Here is a 19,024-nt window from a genome sequence, read left to right as displayed (position 1 = left end):
TGTTGTCATACGCTATGGTCGATCTCTCTTTACTTTCTTTCTTGAATTTATTTGATTTCCCGTAGGAGAAACTTGTTTTGGAGGACAGGCCCCTCCATGCTGCTACATATCTTGGACAATACAGTGTAAACATATACAGTGCAGACAAACACAACACCCACCCTCCAAAATAAAATAAAAAAACCTTACAGGCATATGCACACCCCACACTGCCCTCAACTCGCAACGATTAACCGGTCACATGGACACCAGCTGTTCTCAAACTAATTATAACAATTTCAAACTAACTAAGAACAGAAATATGCATCAATAAAACACAATCAAAAGGAATATAAAACAAGAGAATAGATAAATAAGAGGTGTGAAGAAGTGTTGAATCTGTTAGAACAGTCAAAGAAAAAGGGATAATAAATTTAAATGAGGTAATTGGTGAGTTGCTGAATAAGAACAACATGGAATTATAAGGGTGAGGCAGAAACTTTCAATGAAAGCAAGTGATTTACCAGAGGTGAATGATTCTGCACGTCTCAGCCCTTCAGGTGGGTCCTTCCTAACCCACGAGCAATGAGGGAGGGAACACTAACCTCTGGATTTCAGCCTCCATGATGGAACCATCCCAGGATATTCCTACATCTCCTCTACTTCTTACTTTTCACAGTGTCAATGACTTCTTTCGTCTGTCTCTGTAATAGATCCTTTCACAGATACATCTTTGCGTTCCACCTCATTGTATTAACAGTCTCTCCAGCCAATCACGTCCCACAACAACAAAAAAGTCTGTAAAATCACTTGTAATCAAGGTCAGATGTAGTCGCTGATGCTCAGCTTCTCTGACTAGAGACACTGACGTGAACTACCTTGACATGCTAAGGGTGGCCAACCTGACACTGCAGTGTCAACTCATCAACACAAACATCCATTTTTGTAGGTTTTCATTTTATTGTGGCAAATCTTTATTGGTTTCTATCATGTTTTCAATCAAAAACCTAAACATCAGTGAAAACCCAAGACAAAGAGCAGGTTACAATAAAATGAAATGAAGGAAAAATGATCGCTTTGAAATGACATCAGAAATGTTTCCACCCACGTTGGGACGTCAGTCTCAAGAGACCTCGTGGTCGAGCACAGGTTGAACACCCTGACGACCACAGGTGAGTTTCATGGCTGATGGTCAATGCTGTCCCTCCACTCCGGGTCATTTCTTTGACTTGATGACCTGTGACATGTTTCCTACACTGTGAAATCAGCTTCACCCTGAGATGATTCATGACATCACCATGGTTATGAATGGCAGCATGCCCTTAATGAGGTCATCAGGGGCTGGGGCTTTAGTCAGAGGTCATGGCAATGACATATGTTAGTCTGTCTAGCGACGGCGGTACAAGATGTCCCAGGAGTCTCGCCACTTCAGTGCTTGTAGGTCATTGGCTGACAGCTCTGGGTTCCCAAAGGTCAAAGGGCAGAAGTTTTGATAGGACAGAAAGACAGAGGACATCGCCACCGCAGTGCACACACAGAGCACACGTCGGTGAGCACCCCTGCTGGGCAGACACAAACACAACTGAATATAGATCACTGACCTGTGTGTGTGTGTGTGTGTGTGTGTGTGTGTGTGTGTGTACCTGAGCAGGTGTGTGTGAGCATGCTCCAGGAGGGCAGGGCTCAGCAGGTGCAGGTAGCAGAGCGCTGGCAGGTAGTGATACAGGAAGAGAGTTTTCTCCATCAGGAGAAATGGAACAAAGTTCACCAACCAGCCACCAACACACACACACCCCAACGCCTGGAAATGATGCCACACAGCTGCGTGTGCACATACACACATCGACACACACACACACACACACACACACACACACACACACACACACACACACACACTAAAGCACATAAATGCAATCATAACATCATTTTGTGGAGAATGTGATCATGCTGAGATGTGTGTGTGTGTGTGTGTGTATACCATCAGGTAAGTCTTTAAAGCCCCGCCTCCGTCTCAGCAGGTAGACAGCTGCCAGTAGCAGGTAGATAAGCAGGCTGAGGTTGGCCAAGCCCCATGATACTGGGTTACCAATCAGATGGATCTGAGCCTTATACACACACACACACACACACACACACACACACACACACACACACACACACAGCATGAAGATGAAGTAACAGACAAAAGATATTGTGCGTCTGTGTCTGTGTCTCACGTTGGTGGAGGGATGCAACCAGTATGCGATGTTGGTTTCCATAGTGATCCACTCTAAGGGGGAGGAACTGTATTTGTGCTCACTGCCTTCCTGTTTCACTGTCAGCATCTTCCACTACCATGAAATCACAACATAACATTTAATTGGTGTAAATGAGTGATGACGTGATGATGTCATAAGTTAACGCCACTGAGATGACACCATCAGTGTTCTGTAACCTTCAGCAGCTCGCGAGTGAGCACCGCTTGCTATTGAATAAGAACTCGCACCTGCAGCTCCACAAACTTCGCCCAAAATGAGATTTTCCTGTCAACGTCAATATGTGTTGGAGAGTGAAGCTCCACCTCCCTGTCCTTCTGCTCTTGACCTGCACACACACACACGTCATTAGTATACAGGAAGTGAAGTTCAGATGTCTGTCGACAGGTCAAATGTCAGGTCATACTGGTGCCGTATCGATGCTCCTCAACCGTCCAGACCAGATGGCCACTGTGACCTTTGAAAATCTTCTCTGCTACGACCTCGAGCTGACGGAAACCCCAGTCTGGAAGAGACACACCGCTCAGCTGACACACACACACACACACACACACACACACACACACACACACACACACACACACACACACACACACCTTTTACTCTCAGAAGAGAAAACAGATGTCTGCCATATTTGGTAACTTCCTGTTTGTACCTTGAGAACAGCTGAAGTGTTGACATGCACCAATCGAACCTCTGACAGGACTGTCTTCCACACCTCTGACTCCGCCTCCCTGTTGGCAATGTCCTGGAATGCAATGGGACTGTGTTCATGTGTCAGACGGAACTAGGGAGGGCTAACGTGTGCTGTGACTGATACTGATACCGCGAATCAATACCGATACCTAGCAGTACTACTCTCTATATTTTGGTACAGAAAATTATCTGAAAATTTAAAAAAAAATTAACTTTTCTAAAAGATTTGAAACGAAGTGGTCAACTCAATGTCCTGTATGACTTCTATGATACACTGGCAATGCATTAGCACTCGGGATGAGCGTGGACGCCATCATCTGAGTCCGTACTAAGGGGGGGCTTAATTCAGGTGGGTTTGGCCAAACACGGAAGTGTCTTTTATGCAGAATACGTTTAAAGACATGAACAAGAATTGATTGATTGATGACAAAATTCAGTATTAACATTATTATTTATGATAATAAATGACTTATAATTCATTTATAACTTATATTTAAAGTCTAAGAACTTTCACCAGAACAGCTCAGCTTCTGCTGCACTGGAGCAAAGCCTGACTGCTGGTTCAGGGTCACTGCCAGGCTCGTCAGACTCTCTACCACTGAGGACAGAAGAGATTCACATAGAAATACAACAAACTGAGAGACCGTGTGTGAGCAGATGATGGTGGCTTTGTTCATTCCTGTTTAAATGAACTGACGGCGTAACTGTGGGGACGATGCAGGTCGACTGCTATGTAATAAAAGCACCTGCTCTTCTTCTCTATCAATACTCGGCCTCGTCACATTCACCCGAGTATCTGGCTCATCTCTAATTAAAATATTCATAATAATAATTTAATATTATTAAAAAAAATCATAACAATTTGAGACTTGTCTTGACATCTCTTGGTAAGTTTTGCTGCAGTGCAGGTACAAGTTTGTGATGAGGAGCATTTCTATGTACAGGATGAGCAAGATGGCGGAGCCCAACTGCAGTGTCCTGAAATGAAAGTCTGTTATGAGGCAACAACGAGATGAGAGGGAACACAGTTTGAGTCAAATGGAACAGAAACGATGCGAAGACACGAGGTCGTCGGCCATCTCCCTCCTGCTGCCTGTGCTGGCACTGCTGCTCTGAGTACTCAGCCACACATCTGGTACTGCTGCTCTGAGTCCTCAGCCACACATCTGGCACTGCTGCTCTGAGTCCTCAGCCACACATCTGGCACTGCTGCTCTGAGTCCTCAGCCACACATCTGGCACTGCTGCTCTGAGTCCTCAGCCACACATCTGGTACTGCTGCTCTGAGTCCTCAGCCACACATCTGGCACTGCTGCTCTGAGTCCTCAGCCACACATCTGGCACTGCTGCTCTGAGTCCTCAGCCACACATCTGGTACTGCTGCTCTGAGTCCTCAGCCACACATCTGGTGCTGCTGAGTAGCGCGGACTCACCACTCTCCACAGGTTCTGAGCTGGCATGGAAACATTGAAGTCGATGTACCCAGACACTTCCTGGGCATGAGGGCTCATGGGAGCTGCGACATCATGGCTACATCACACACACACACACACACACACACACACACACACACACACACACACCATCATAACTTGCATGATGAAACAACCCTGAATGCACTATCAGACAAGTCAGCTGTTTACCTGTTGAGAAAGCGCGAGGTCATTCCATGAACCAACTGGATGATGTCACCGTGGCGAACAGGCTGGGGGGGACTGCTGACCACCAGGTCCTGTCTAAGACATAGAAACAGGTGAGGCAGGAACTCCATCTCCCAGCATGCCCCAGGACAAGCTGGTGACCTACCTGCCTGGCTCTTTGACGATCCACCAGTTGTTGACATCTTTGAAGGGGTAACATGTGACCTGCTGCTGGTGGGAACTGCCCCTCCCATTCTCATATCTACACACATACACACACACAGTTACATGTGTCAATCATATGTCTGATGATCCTCACCTGATTGAATGCTGGTTACTGTGAGGTGGCTGCACCTGATTGGATAGTTGGCTTTGTGCGAGTGGAGCCAGCAGGGGATTGGCTGGGAAGTGGAGCTTCTTAAAGTCACCTGACTACCAAAAACCACTTCAAGAGGTTGACCCTGGGTGATCCTGGAGAGACCACCCTGCACATACACCAGTACCTCATTCAATTAATTATCAACTCAATCAAACATCAGTTAATATGTCAACCAATAAATCAATACAAATATCAAGATTAAATTAAAGCTGCAAGCAGCGTTGTTAGGGCCTGAGCCCCCGCGCGGCCTATGGCCGCGTCCTTGACACCGGCCCGAATCCAACGGTGTCATCGGCAAATCCCTAGGCCTTGTAGTTTAGGAGATACGAGCCTCAGTGCGCTGCACAGTGTGAGTGCAGAGCTGAGAGACGGCCCTTTAAGAGCCCCTCCCTTCTCTGCTCGCTCTCTGCCATCTCTGTCAGAGCTGAGAGCAGAGCTGAGAGCAGAGCTGCCAGCTGGCCCTTTAAGAGCCCCTCCCCCACTGCTCTGTCTCTGATCTGTGCTAGAGTGAGAGCAGAGCTGAGAGCTGGCCCTTTAAGAACCCCTCCCCCACTGCTCTGTCTCTGATCTGTGCTAGAGTGGAGAGCAGAGGTGAGAGCTGGCCCTTTAAGAACCCCTCCCCCACTGCTCTGTCTTTGATCTGTGCTAGAGTGGAGAGCAGAGCTGAGAGCTGGCCCTTTAAGAACCCCTCCCCCACTGCTCTGTCTCTGATCTGTGCTAGAGTAAGAGCAGAGCTGAGAGCTGGCCCTTTAAGAACCCCTCCCCCACTGCTCTGTCTTTGATCTGTGCTAGAGTGGAGAGCAGAGCTGAGAGCTGGCCCTTTAAGAACCCCTCCCCCACTGCTCTGTCTTTGATCTGTGCTAGAGTGAGAGCAGAGCTGAGAGCTGGCCCTTTAAGAACCCCTCCCCCACTGCTCTGTCTCTGATCTGTGCTAGAGTGGAGAGCAGAGCTGAGAGCTGGCCCTTTAAGAACCCCTCCCCCACTGCTCTGTCTTTGATCTGTGCTAGAGTGGAGAGCAGAGCTGAGAGCTGGCCCTTTAAGAACCCCTCCCCCACTGCTCTGTCTCTGATCTGTGCTAGAGTGGAGAGCAGAGCTGAGAGCTGGCCCTTTAAGAACCCCTCCCCCACTGCTCTGTCTCTGATCTGTGCTAGAGTGGAGAGCAGAGCTGAGAGCTGGCCCTTTAAGAACCCCTCCCCCACTGCTCTGTCTTTGATCTGTGCTAGAGTGGAGAGCAGAGCTGAGAGCTGGCCCTTTAAGAACCCCTCCCCCACTGCTCTGTCTTTGATCTGTGCTAGAGTGGAGAGCAGAGCTGAGAGCTGGCCCTTTAAGAACCCCTCCCCCACTGCTCTGTCTCTGATCTGTGCTAGAGTGAGAGCAGAGCTGAGAGCTGGCCCTTTAAGAACCCCTCCCCCACTGCTCTGTCTCTGATCTGTGCTAGAGTGAGAGCAGAGCTGAGAGCTGGCCCTTTAAGAACCCCTCCCCCACTGCTCTGTCTCTGATCTGTGCTAGAGTGAGAGCAGAGCTGAGAGCTGGCCCTTTAAGAACCCCTCCCCCACTGCTCTGTCTCTGATCTGTGCTAGAGTGGAGAGAGTGGAGGATTAAGAGAAATGTAGTGTGTAAAAGCTGAATAAGTCGGCATACGTTGGTCAAAAGTAACACAAAATACCATATTTTTGTAGGGATTTTTGTCAGGAATACAGTGGTGTGTTTTTAAAAGCTGTGCGATGTATGGTGTAGATGTGAGAAGCATTTGTTCGAGAGTATGTACCCTGAGAGGACACGCTCTCCCCATAGACTTCCATTGTAAGGTGAAATGTGTCTCCCCCACTTTGACGGCTCATAAAATTCAAACCGAGCGCGTAGTATATTAGCCTTTAATGATTTTTGAAGAGCACAGTTGGGAGAGTAATGTGTGAAAGTTTGGAAGCCCTGGCATTTACGGTTTAGGAGGAGATAGATTTTGTTTGGGGCGCAAAATTGTCCAAAATTAGACATTCGTGTCCAAATTGTGGACATCCTGTTACAGTTAGGTCAGGGGTGTGAGTGTATGATTTATCCGTCTTGATGAGACGAGTTCAATGGTGTTTGTCCCATGTCTGTAGGACATTCCTACAGGTTGTGGCGTGGTTTTTTGTGTATGTAGGTGGCGCTATTGAGTAGAGCGCCTTTTTTTTTTTTAATTATCGAATTTTTCGCCGCACCCGATGTGCGTACCAAATTTGGTGAGTTTTCAAGCATGTTTAGGGGGTCAAATTAACGTTTGAAGTGGCGAGTGTGACTTCGAAACATAACAGGGTCTTCGCCAGGGACTGGCTCAGGCCCTAATTAAAGCTGCAAGCAGCGTTGTGAGGGCCTGAGCCCCCGCCTGAATCCCAGGGTGTCTTGGTCCAGTGTGGAGGCCTTGTAGTTGAGGAGTCTTCACCTGAAGGTTCTTCAGGCAAAGACCCTATTCTGTTTGCTCAGCAGAGCAACACATCAGCAGCACTAAAAACACTAAAAACACTACACTACACAGTGTCCCAGCCCCCCAACACCCATGAGGCAGCTGGGCCAGACGGCCTGGAGCCGGTTTTCACATCCACACCATTCAAAACCTGGTCCTGGACTGTTCTTGCTGTCAATGAGCGCGCAATATGAGCATCATCTAATTTCACCCCTGAACATGCATGAAATTCACTGAAATTCGCCACACTTGTCCGGTCTGGCTAAACATTCACTAATCAAAAAAAACAAACAAACACAAAAGTCAATAGCGCCACCTAGGGAGCCACACAACTAAAAGATGATTTAAAGATAATTTGCAGCGCTATAACTCCTCCCACGAATGTCCCACAAACATGGGACCAACACCGTTGGACTCGTCTCATCAAGACCAACAATTCCTACACTCTGACCCCTCACCTGTCTACAACAGAATGTCCACAAACTGGACAAAACTGTCAAAAATGAGGACTTTCTTTACTCCCCCAACAAAATCTATCTCCTCCTAGGGCATTAATGGTATCGCTTCCAAACTTTCACACATTTCTCTCCCAACTGTGCTGATTAAAAGTTATTAAAAGTTTTTATCTGAATTACTTGGTTTGGATTTTACAAGCCGTCAAAGTGGGGGAGACACGTTTCACCTTCCAATGGAAGCCTATGGGGAGACGGTGTCCTCTCAGGGTACATACTGTCAAACAAACGCTTCTCACGTCTACACCAGGCCTACACACTTGACCAAGACACCGTTGGATTCAGGCCGGTGTGAACGACGCGGCCATAGCCCGCGCGGGGGCTCAGGCCCTAACAACGCTGCTTTCAACTTTAATTTTGATTATCTGACTTTATAATTCATTGTTTTATTTCTTTGCTTATCTGCAAAAACACAAAAATTCTGAGCTGCATTAAAGGCTTTTATTCTGACAAGTGCTGAAGGAAACTCGAAACACTGTGTATCTTCTATCTTGGTGTGACATCATCCTCCAGAGTGTCTGTGTGGAGGGCAGTGACCTGCTTCCCTGTGGCGATGACATCACGCTGTCAGTAGCTGCTTCTTCCACAGCTGTCTCCAGCAGCTGGTTCAGACCTCTGGGTCTGTCACTGGTCTGTAGTGGTAGCTGTGTGCTGGGATGTGGCGCCTCCTACTGGCATGCTGCTGCTGCAGGTTTGAATGTAGAGCGTTGGAGCCTCTGAGCTACGGTGAGGAACAGACGCAGTCGGAGTCTCTGCTGCTGTCTATGTCCCACTGATCAACCCAGAAATGTAGCGCTGCTGCTCTTCTCCCTCTCTTAGTGAGAGCTGGTGTCTCTCCCCGTCAGCTGATCTCTCTCTCTCTCTCTCTCTCTCTCTCAAATGTCAGTAACAGACGTTAGTGGACGAGTCGATGACATCATCAGCCACAACAGGTAAGTGTTTCATCCTCTGGAATCCAGCCAGAATGAAGGGTCGTCCCTCCACTCCTCTTTCTGTGTTCTATCACTCTCAACTTTCCTCTTCAGACTTGATGACAGTGACATGTTCCTCATGTTAGCCACTGTTGTTAGCAACAAGACTCTCAACAGCAGTGTCACCCTTTGATCAAGTCTGATTTGATCAGCTCATGTTCTGGCCACCATCTAATGGCTTAAAACACATTTTGGCCTGAGGCCCAACATAGTTGCTGACCCCTGTTAAAGAACCTCCTTGATGACCCGCTGTGTGTGTGTGTGTGTGTGTGTGTGTGTGTGTAAAACTACAATCTTGTATTTGTTACCTCCAGACTGGCCTGGAAGGCAGAACTCATCAGCTGGTCATGTGGTCCACTGCGGTACAGGAGACTCAGGTGAACGTAGAACCAGAAGACGTAGAGCAGGACAGGCCCCACCAGCAAACACACAACTCGACACACACACTGCACACACACATTCACCTGCACATGTTCATACACACATACAGAGACATAGTGAATGAGTGTGTGGATGCTCAACACTTGAGTCACTCAACTTGGAGTGTTCTATACTGTGAAAGAAGAGAAGCTTGTCTTGGTTCTAACAGTGAAGGACATGAAGATTTAGTGAGATGAAGAAAAAACATTCAGGATCCAAGTCAGAACGACAGAGCTGAAATCTGCCGAGTCTGACAGGATACCATCAAGGTCCAAATAGAGGTGTGAACCAGATCCGCTCGGGCCAGTTAATAATGAGCCTTCAGGTGACAAACTCTGACGCCTTCTTTTCCTGAGCACGCTCAGTAGGATGCTGGACTCACATGGCTGACAGTTTGGTCTCCAATCACGTTCCAGGTGTGAAGAGAGGCCACGCCCAGCAGCAAGAGGTAGGAGAACACACCCACATACTTCACCCTGCACACACACACACACACAGACACACACACACACACACATTTGTCAGCTGGTCAACAAACTTCATCTCTGAAGATTTGAAGAGTTTCTCACCCGACAGCTGCAGAACATGCGGCTCCACAGAGGAGGAGCCAGGAGAATCGGAACCAGGAGCTGAGGAGGAGGAAGATGAGCCATTGATTTCTGAGAAAGCAATCATCTTTCCAGGGAGTCTTCCTAAGATGTCAAAAGTCATCCTCACCTTTTGGGGGCGTTGTGGAAGCGCAGGTATGAGAAGAAGGTCAATAAGACAAAGAAGATGAGAACAGACTCCAGTAACATGAAACGGGATTGGACGATCAGAGCATTCTCTGGAACGACAATGTATGAGAACAACTTAAAGGTCATCTGACATGAACCAATCAGATGGCAGAACAGAAACACATTTAGTCACAACATAATATCCCAATCACCATGGCAACGTGTCAACACGCACCCAGCAGCAGGAGCAGAGACGCTCCTAAAGCGGACAGGTGAGAGAAGTGCAGCTCCAGAGTCAGCAGGTAAACCAGTGGAACACAGAGGGCACCACACAGAGCTGGCAGGAGGCGGAGACTCCACACGCTCACACTGCTGGGATACTCTGTACAACAAAACAAACCAACCTGATGTCACCAGATAAACTGATTGGTGTTACACTGGAAATGTTCCTACCTGCTCCGATTCTGTTCCACATAAAGTTCCCATCAAATCCCCCCAGGTAGGCTGCAACACACACATACAAGTGTTAACGAATATACACACTTCCACTTCTCTTCAGTTCTGTGTGGTAGTCAACTGGACTGGTTCAGGTTCTCCTGTCTCTCACAGGCTCCTTCGGTTCTAGTCTCTGGTGGGGAGTGGCAAGCTGCATAACTGAGAGTGTGACCTCGATGGATCAATTCTGAGACAAAAACGTGACCAGCCAAGGCCTCTGCGTACACGCCCACCAACAGCAGTGCACCGAGTGTGTCGAGTCTGCTGGAAACAGAAGAAGAAGCTCCACCACAGAAACCCAAAAGGCAGCTCATCATGTCCTCACTTTATTAAACAGCCTTTTAACAAAGACAGGAATCTGTTTCTCTGAGCAACTTTTGCTAATCCGGTTCTGAATGACCCGCCCTGATCTGGGGGCGGAGCTTCGGGGCTCCGCTACCTGGCTGCAGCATGCAGGGAGAGCAGAGGTGAGGACAACTCCCCAAAGGAGACAGAACAGGGAGAGAAAGCAGCAGCTGAGCTCAGCTCCTCCTCAGGAGTTCTGGCGCTGGGCGAAGGTCACCTGCATGTAGGAAGCCAGCGGAGCCCAACATACATGTAGACAGGTGCTGCACACGCAGCACATACATGTGAGTGTCACCTGCACTGAGACTGAGGAGACGATGAAGCTGAGAGCTGATCTGATGGATCCAGGCCAGGTAGAGGTGGAGACACTCGGCTCTGTCTCCAGAGACGGAACAGAGCCTGAGACACGGAGCACCGGGACGAACTCAGCTGACTGACTTTATTATTCTGCTCTTCTACATTCCAGCTGCTGGTCTGGTTGACGTTTGGTTCTTATTTCTACTTCATCACAGATCAAAGTGATCAGCAGTTCCTTCAGTCTCAGTCTGAAGTTCTCCTCCTCACATTAGAATGTAGAGCAGATAACACGTCAGTGACTGTTGAACTGCAAGTCAAATCAGGTTTATCTGTGTGTCACCAAACCCCAGCCAAAGTTCTGTCCTGACTCTGTCCAAGTAGAGCAGGTCCAGCACCTCCCTCCTTCAATGAACCTCCACCCAACAATTCTCCATCAGCAGCACATCCTGCAACAGCAGCCACCAGAACCTTCCTTTACCAGCAGGAAGGTGGAGCAGATCCAGGATCAGTGGGGACGGAGAGAGAGCAGGAGAGCAGGACAGAGACAAAGACAGAGAATGGAGGAAGACAGAGACAGAAGGAAAGAGAGGGACAGAGATAAAGAGAGAGAGAAGGAGAGACTGATGGACAGAGACAAAGACAGAGAATGGAGGAAGACAGAGAGACAGAAGGAAAGAGAGGGACAGAGATAAAGAGGGAGAGAAAGGAGGAGAGACTGATGGACAAGGACAATGACAGAGAATGGAGGAAGACAGAGAGACAGAAGGAAAGAGAGGGACAGAGATAGAGAGAGAAAGGAGGAGAGACTGATGGACAGAGACAAAGACAGAGAATGGAGGAAGACAGAGAGACAGAAGGAAAGAGAGGGACAGAGATAAAGAGGGAGAGAAAGGAGGAGAGACTGATGGACAGAGACAAAGACAGAGAATGGAGGAAGACAGATAAAGAGAGAGAGAAAGGAGGAGAGACTGATGGACAGATGGGGACTTATTAGTCCAGCCTGGGAGGAGGGAGGTGCAGTAATCTAGCCTGGAAGTGACAAAAGCAGGGACTAGTTTTTCTGCGTCTTCTTGAGCCAGGATGTGTCTGATCTTAGCGATGTTACGTAGATGGACGAAGGCGTCCTGGAGGTTTGTTGAATGTGGGAGTTAAAGGGTCCTGGTCAAAGAGAACTCCTAGGTTCCTACGGTGGTGCTGGGGGCCAGGGTGGTGCCATCCAGGGTACCTGTCTCATCAGATCAGGTGGTCCTCAGGTGTTTGGGCCCAGCACAAGAACTTCAGTTGATCAGAGTTTAATAAAGGAAATGATGGTCCTCCATGTTTCCTGTCCTTCAGACAGGCCTCCAGTTCAGTCAGCTGGTTTATTCCATGTGGATCATTGATGAGTTCAGCTGAGTGTCGTCAGCATAGCAGTGAACATTAATGGAGTGTTTCCTGATCATGTGACCTAGAGGAAGCAGGTACAGGGTGAAGAGTACTGGTCCAAGCACAGAGCCTTGTGGAACACCTGAACTGACTGTAGTGGTCTCAGAGGAACCATCATTAACTGGTACCAACTGAGATGACCTAGTAAATATGACCTGAACCAGTTTAGTGTGGTTCCTTCAGTGCCAACTGCAGTTGGGAGAAAAATATTAAAATTCCAGATCAAACTGCAACATCAGTCAGAAAAAAAACACAATTACATTTTGTTCCCAAATCATTCAGCCTTAGGGTGACCCCCTTACTGAGTTATTGAGGTCACATGACCTAGCTGATTCTATGTGGGTCTTTTCTCTGTCTTCTCTGGTCCAGAAGTGGACCAGCTGTCCTCACAGGAATGTCCCTCCTCCTCCAGATGTGGGGGGACAGCAGAGTCTTGGCTCTCCTGTGCTGAACCATCAGCTCATGTACGGGTTGTTTAGTTTTTCTGATGTAGAGATCGGTGCAATCCTCGCGGCTCACCCTTTAGAATGTCACACCCCAACTGAACCGGTCCAGTTAACTACTGCACAGAACTGAAGAGGAACCTGGACCTGGATGACAGAGAACATTCATTGACACAATCGCAAATGTACTGTCATAACTGACCTCCAAAAGCCAGGATCATGTGACCAAGTGGTGGTCCACTGTCGTCGATGAAGAAAACTCTCTTCATGTAGAGAGACACAAACTGTCCATAATACACCTCGTCAAACCTAATACACACACACACACAGAGTAAGAGAGAGAGAGAGACACAAACACAGAGTGAGAGAGAGAGAGACACACAGAGTGAGAGAGACACACACAGAGAGACACACACACAGAGTGAGAGACACACAGAGTGAGAGAGACACAGAGAGAGAGACACAGAGAGAGAGACACAGAGAGAGAGACACACACAGAGTGAGAGAGACACACAGAGAGTGAGAGACACAGAGTGAGAGAGACACACATACACACAGTGAGAGACACAGAGTGACAGAGACACACAGAGTGAGAGACACACAGAGTGAGAGAGACACAGAGAGAGAGACACAGAGAGAGAGACACAGAGAGAGAGACACACACACAGAGTGAGAGAGACACACAGAGAGTGAGAGACACAGAGTGAGAGAGACACACATACACACAGTGAGAGACACAGAGTGACAGAGACACACAGAGTGAGAGAGAGACACAGAGTGAGAGACAGACACACACATACACACAGAGTGAGAGAGAGACAGAGTGAGAGAGACAGAGTGAGAGAGACACACACAGAGTGAGAGACACAGAGAGATACACACAGAGTGAGACACACAGAGAGTGAGAGAGACACAGAGAGAGTGAGAGAGACACACACACACAGAGTGAGAGAGAGACACACACATACACACAGAGTGAGAGAGACACAGACACATGTACACACAGAGTGAGAGAGAGAGACACACACATACACACAGAGTGAGAGAGACACAGACACATATACACACAGAGTGAGAGACACAGAGCGAGAGAAAGACACACAGAGTGACACAGAGTGAGAGAGACACACATACACACACAAAGTGAGTGAGAGACACATACACACAGAGTGAGATAGAGAGACACACACAGAGTGAGAGAGAGACACACACAGAGTGAGAGACACAGAGAAAGAGACACATACAAAGAGTGAGAGAGTCACACACATACACACAGAGTGAGTGAGAGACACACATACACAGAGTGAGAGCGAGACATACACACAGAGTGAGAGAGAGACACACACACAGAGTGAGAGACACCGAGAAAGAGAGACACACAGAGAAAGAGACACATACACAGAGTGAGAGAGAGACATACACACAGAGTGAGAGAGAGACACACACAGAGTGAGAGACACAGAGAAAGAGAGACACACAGAGAAAGAGACACATACACAGAGTGAGAGAGTCACACACACAGAGTGAGAGACACAGAGAAAGAGAGACACACAGAGAAAGAGACACATACACAGAGTGAGAGAGTCACACACACATACACACAGGGTGAGTGAGAGACACGCAGAGAGAGACGCACACACAGTGGGGTCAACGTAGGCTTGCAAGATGTGAGACAAATGGGGCCCACCCAAGGAAAGGTGGCCCCTGTGTGAGGGATCCAGGACATGAAGCACGAGTACATGAGGAACCCTGGGAACTGGAGGAATTGGTGCAGATCGCCTGAGGGATGCGTGCACGTGTGAAGCGCATGGGCATTTTTCCCAGAGGGCAGTGTGACGGTAGTCCTTCCCCACAGGTAAATGGGGTCGCCGTGCCAATGCCCTTTGGCCTTTCAGTGAGTGTGTTTGGCAACTGAGGTCCTGAAGAACCCGTTGCACAGTAAGTACCAAGCATGGAGCCCAGGACAGAGCGAGTGCAGCACCCATCAGGAAAGTTGAAGTGATGCTCATCAGAGGGATGCTCAAGGAAAGGAAGAGGAGGAACAATACTGACCACCTGACAGTGGTCTGGTCTTGACCTCCGCCACCGCTAAGATGACAAACAGCCTCAGGTGAGATCAATCTGTAATTCTGAAGTATTTAAGAAGAATCCAGGGAGGACAAATGTAGTCATCAACATGACATTGATGTTACAAAAGCTTCTGACACGCCATCTCACAGGATTCCTGAGCAGCTTCACGGAAAGCAAAGGTTAACCTGAGGCTGCCCCAGTGGGACTTGTTGGTCTGGTTACTGTCCATGGTGGCGTGAGGTTCTGGATTGACTTCAGGTACCCAAATTCTATTTCTCAGTTTGGCTCTTCTCCAACACCCAGAACTGATAACTTGCTGCTTGAACAGCTGGCAAAGGCCTTACTACACCTCTTCTGGAGGGTAGTAGCAGCTTCTGCTCACTGAGTGGTCCAAGGAGACAACAGCCTTCAGGCACCATGGGACTCCTCCAGTTTTTGCTGCTGCCATTTGCATTACCCAGTGCACCAGAAACCCTCCAGACGCTTATGATTGTGTGATTTCTCTGGTTTTGCAGCAGTATCTTCGGACAATACTCCTTGGGAGGAAAACCTGGGATAGTGTTTTTGATCGCCTTCATTCTGTCAGGCTGACCATAAATCCAGTATCATGGCCCAGTCTGCGAAGAAACACTGGGCCATGATACTGGAAATGGGTGGATCAGACCCCAAAAAATCCATGGACCATGGCCATGGGATCCAAGCCATGGAGTCATGTCCTGGGCCACAAACAGGGATGCAACTCCGATTCTTTCTGGGTTTTGCTGGATTTTATTATCACATCATCCTGCAATGTTCCACCCTGGCTGCTCTGCTCACAGATGTGATTGGCTCCTGATGTCCCAATCGGGCCCGGTGGACAGAAGAGGCAATGGCAGCTTTCTGTGACATCCAGCAGTCACTGACTAAAGGACCTGTTCTGTACCTTCCAACATTTGATGAACACTTCATTCTGCAGACAGATTCTTCTGACAGGGGTCTGTGCTTCTCCTCAGAACACCAACTATAAACTGATCTCCAGGGAAGTTCAGAGAGGCAGGCACTGGCCATTGAGTGGGCTCTTGACTCTGTCAGACCTTCTAGGTAGAGAATCCACCCTGGAAACGGGTCATGAAGCCCTTCGAAGGATGGCAGGGATGAGGGACACCAATGAAATCAGTGAGTCCCAGGCCAGCACAACCTCCCAGTGGACCACCTTTCTGCTGTTGCAGTGGGAGGCCTGCAGGGGGAGTGTGTGGCAGCCACAGCCACACAGTGGTAGTCTCCGCCCCCAGATCCCCTCTCACCTCTGGGGTGAGTCTACACAGAGAATTCCATTCGCAGTCCACTACTCAAACAATTCAGTGACCTTGATTTAGAATCTGGTTACTTACTTTATATTGGTACACACATTTTAACACCATAGTTTTACATGATCAGTTTGTCATTATTAATCATTTGTTTTCTTAGTCTTGAGTTACAATGGTTGCTGGAGGTGGCTGAAGGCACGGGACGATTGGAGACAGTTAACTGGATCAAACCATGAGCTGTCATGTCATGTGGGGATTTGGACTTTGTTAGTTTTGCTTTATATTCAGTTACAGTTAATGTCCGTCTTGTTGTCCAATGTGTGAGGTTTGTTTGGCCAAAACCCCAAATAGGTTCCTTCAGGCATCGTTCGTATCAGGTCAGTTTATTCAGTTTGCACCTTGTTTTGTTTTTGCTAGCTGTTATATTCTCAGTTTGTACTTATTCTGCTTTGTTGCTCAAGTGGATAAAAACCAAAGCTTTTAACAAAAACCTCCCCTTTTCCCACTGCCTGACAGCCTGGTCCACAACCATCCAACACACTCCTGTTTGTGACACCTCCCCCCCTGACATCTACAGGTCAAACACTCACACCACGGCGTTGGGGTAGCTGAGGCAACTCAGTCGGGTCCAAAGGGCCAGCAGGGACACCAGCAGCAGGCCCAGGTCCACCTGAACCGTGACAACAAGAGGGAGCTGCAGCATCCTGCTACCTGAAACACACACACGCGCACACACACTATGTGTTGTGTTCATGCTGCTGCAGCTGCTGAGAGCATTTGTGTGACCAGGAGTGAGTGGGGTCTGTGCATAGCGACACTGGCGCCTGAGCAACCAGCTACACACCAAGTTAGCGAGCACTGTCCCAGGGAGGTAAGACATCTTTGGCTGCTGCGTCGTCAGCCAAGTGCCGGCAAGCGTCTAGTGTGAATGCTGTGAATGCCGTCATGTGTCTTCTCTCTCAACACGTTTAGCGAAACAAGCTTTCAAACACCAGGGCCCTGAGCACCATCAGATGTTCCACCATACCTGTGAGGTGTCCATTCCAGTCGCAGGCCTCTTCAATCGGCCCAACATAACAATCCACACTCAAGAACATCTCGGTAGCGAGGAGGTGACATGGCTACTTGATTCAAAACTTTAGCTACTCTCGCACCAGGAGGTCGCATACAGGATCTTAATATCAGACCGTTTCTTTGATTCACCGCTATTATACCGGGATGTCTGTCTTCACTGCAGACGGTACACACATCCCGTTGACGCCTGAGCACGTGCGTGTCTGAGCCGGTGACCTGATAATCAAACCTGACAGAATCGGAGCTAGCTGCAGTTAGCATTTGCCACACCGTTAGCGGTTAGCTTTCAGACAAATTCAGCAGCTGAATCCCGTCCCGTTTCCGCTGACACCATTAATGTTGGTCGTGATACTATAGCTCACCTTGTGTCGTCACTCCGGTGTAGGGTAACTGGCCATCCTGTCGGTAACCCTGGCTGGTGGCGCCTCCGCGTAATGTGAGCAATCGATGTGAACGATGTTTCCGGATTGATTGACGCTGCCTGCCGACGCCCTGCTTGTTACCAAGGAAACAGTAACTGTTCCGTGAAGGCTAGTGTATTTCATACTCTGTTTGCTAGCAGCAGCTAATAGCTGGGTTAGCTGTTTTCCTCCACGGCCTGAGCCAATAAAGCTGCTACTGCTTTACGATCATTTACATCTTCAAAACTGATCAGACGATCTGCAAACTCTGATAATGTGAGAAAATCACCGTTTTTGTTTCAGCAAGAGAGAAGTCTGACTGCCACGGCCGCCATCTTGAGCCCAATGATGCTGGCTGTGCTCCACTGCTGTCAGTGAGAGAAACCTGGTCATTCCTAAAGAGTTCAAATCAAAAATTAGAAAAAATTTCTTGCTAATCGAATCGGGGCGTTTTCTGGAAGGAGTCAGGGGAATTAATTCACAAAAAATTATATTTGACCAACAAATTTGAAAAGATTAACATTTGTAAAATATATAGGCTACAAGTATTGAGGGTCAAATTACTGACTCAAATCAAGACTCAAATTCATAAATCATAAACAAACTGGACTTGCAAGTATGAGGGGTCTACTAACCTCATCGGTTACTAAAAACTAGTGGAAGAGACAGCAGCTGCATCTGGAAGTGTATTCCCTGACTGAATAAGGTGCTTTTTGGAGGAGGAGTCATGACTTCCCCACAAACCGACGCACAGGTGATCCTGCCTTCAGTTGTTGGCTCAATCCCACATTCTTGTGGAGTGACCACCACATTAAAGCCCGTCACAAACCTGTAGTGTGGAAGGGCAGTGGACAGTTGAACTCCACTGGCCCTCAGTGAAACTGTGGGAATGGAGGAAGCATCGTAACGCTCAAGTTCAGCCTTGTAATGTTGTTAAATATGAGTTTTGTTCATGAACGTGAACACGACATGTATTCATCGCACGGTGCCTCATCACGGAATGGGTGGTTATGGTAAAACCAGCTGTATATATACGTTTGTCCCTAAATGCACCTGACTAAACATCAGTAAACTGCCTTTATTTCACAGCGAGAACCCTCAACCCTAACCCTCACCCTGCTTGTAGTTTTGTGGATGTTCTGCAGTGACAATGATAGTTGAAAGACTGAAGCTCT

At 48.2% G+C, this 19,024-nt stretch overlaps 1 protein-coding gene across 6 annotated transcripts; it reads right to left on the bottom strand.

Moving 5' to 3' along the window:
* Window positions 1-378: 378 nt before the first annotated feature.
* pomt1 (protein-O-mannosyltransferase 1) lies at window positions 379-18,521 on the bottom strand. Of its 6 annotated transcripts, none has more exons than XM_086205560.1 (21): window positions 18,139-18,233; window positions 17,811-17,940; window positions 16,965-17,085; window positions 13,221-13,327; window positions 10,467-10,517; window positions 10,249-10,395; window positions 10,015-10,123; window positions 9,867-9,926; window positions 9,680-9,773; window positions 9,186-9,341; window positions 4,927-5,057; window positions 4,739-4,834; window positions 4,576-4,668; window positions 4,366-4,462; window positions 2,893-2,985; window positions 2,644-2,764; window positions 2,468-2,565; window positions 2,199-2,312; window positions 1,961-2,087; window positions 1,623-1,686; window positions 380-1,538 (listed from the first exon to the last, which is right to left on the bottom strand). In XM_086205560.1, the coding sequence occupies exons 3-21, from the start codon at window positions 17,075-17,077 to the stop codon at window positions 1,367-1,369; spliced, it is 2,043 nt and encodes a 680-aa protein (XP_086061686.1). In that variant the 5' UTR covers window positions 17,078-17,085; window positions 17,811-17,940; window positions 18,139-18,233; the 3' UTR covers window positions 380-1,366. The 6 variants fall into 6 exon arrangements, with proteins under 6 accessions (XP_086061687.1, XP_086061686.1, XP_086061690.1 ...); XM_086205559.1 differs by having other exon boundaries at window positions 382-1,538; window positions 1,623-1,800; window positions 18,139-18,231; XM_086205561.1 differs by lacking the exon at window positions 2,199-2,312 and having other exon boundaries at window positions 379-1,538; window positions 1,623-1,800.
* Window positions 18,522-19,024: the final 503 nt, after the last annotated feature.

The sequence above is a fragment of the Aulostomus chinensis genome, chromosome 6 (assembly GCF_037954235.1).
Source record: "Aulostomus chinensis isolate RoL2024-O1b breed Wild chromosome 6, RoL_Achi_v1.0, whole genome shotgun sequence".
Lineage (NCBI taxonomy): Eukaryota > Metazoa > Chordata > Actinopteri > Syngnathiformes > Aulostomidae > Aulostomus > Aulostomus chinensis.
The sequence above is the reverse complement of the archived record's forward strand: the minus strand, read 5'-3'. Positions and strand labels throughout refer to the sequence as shown.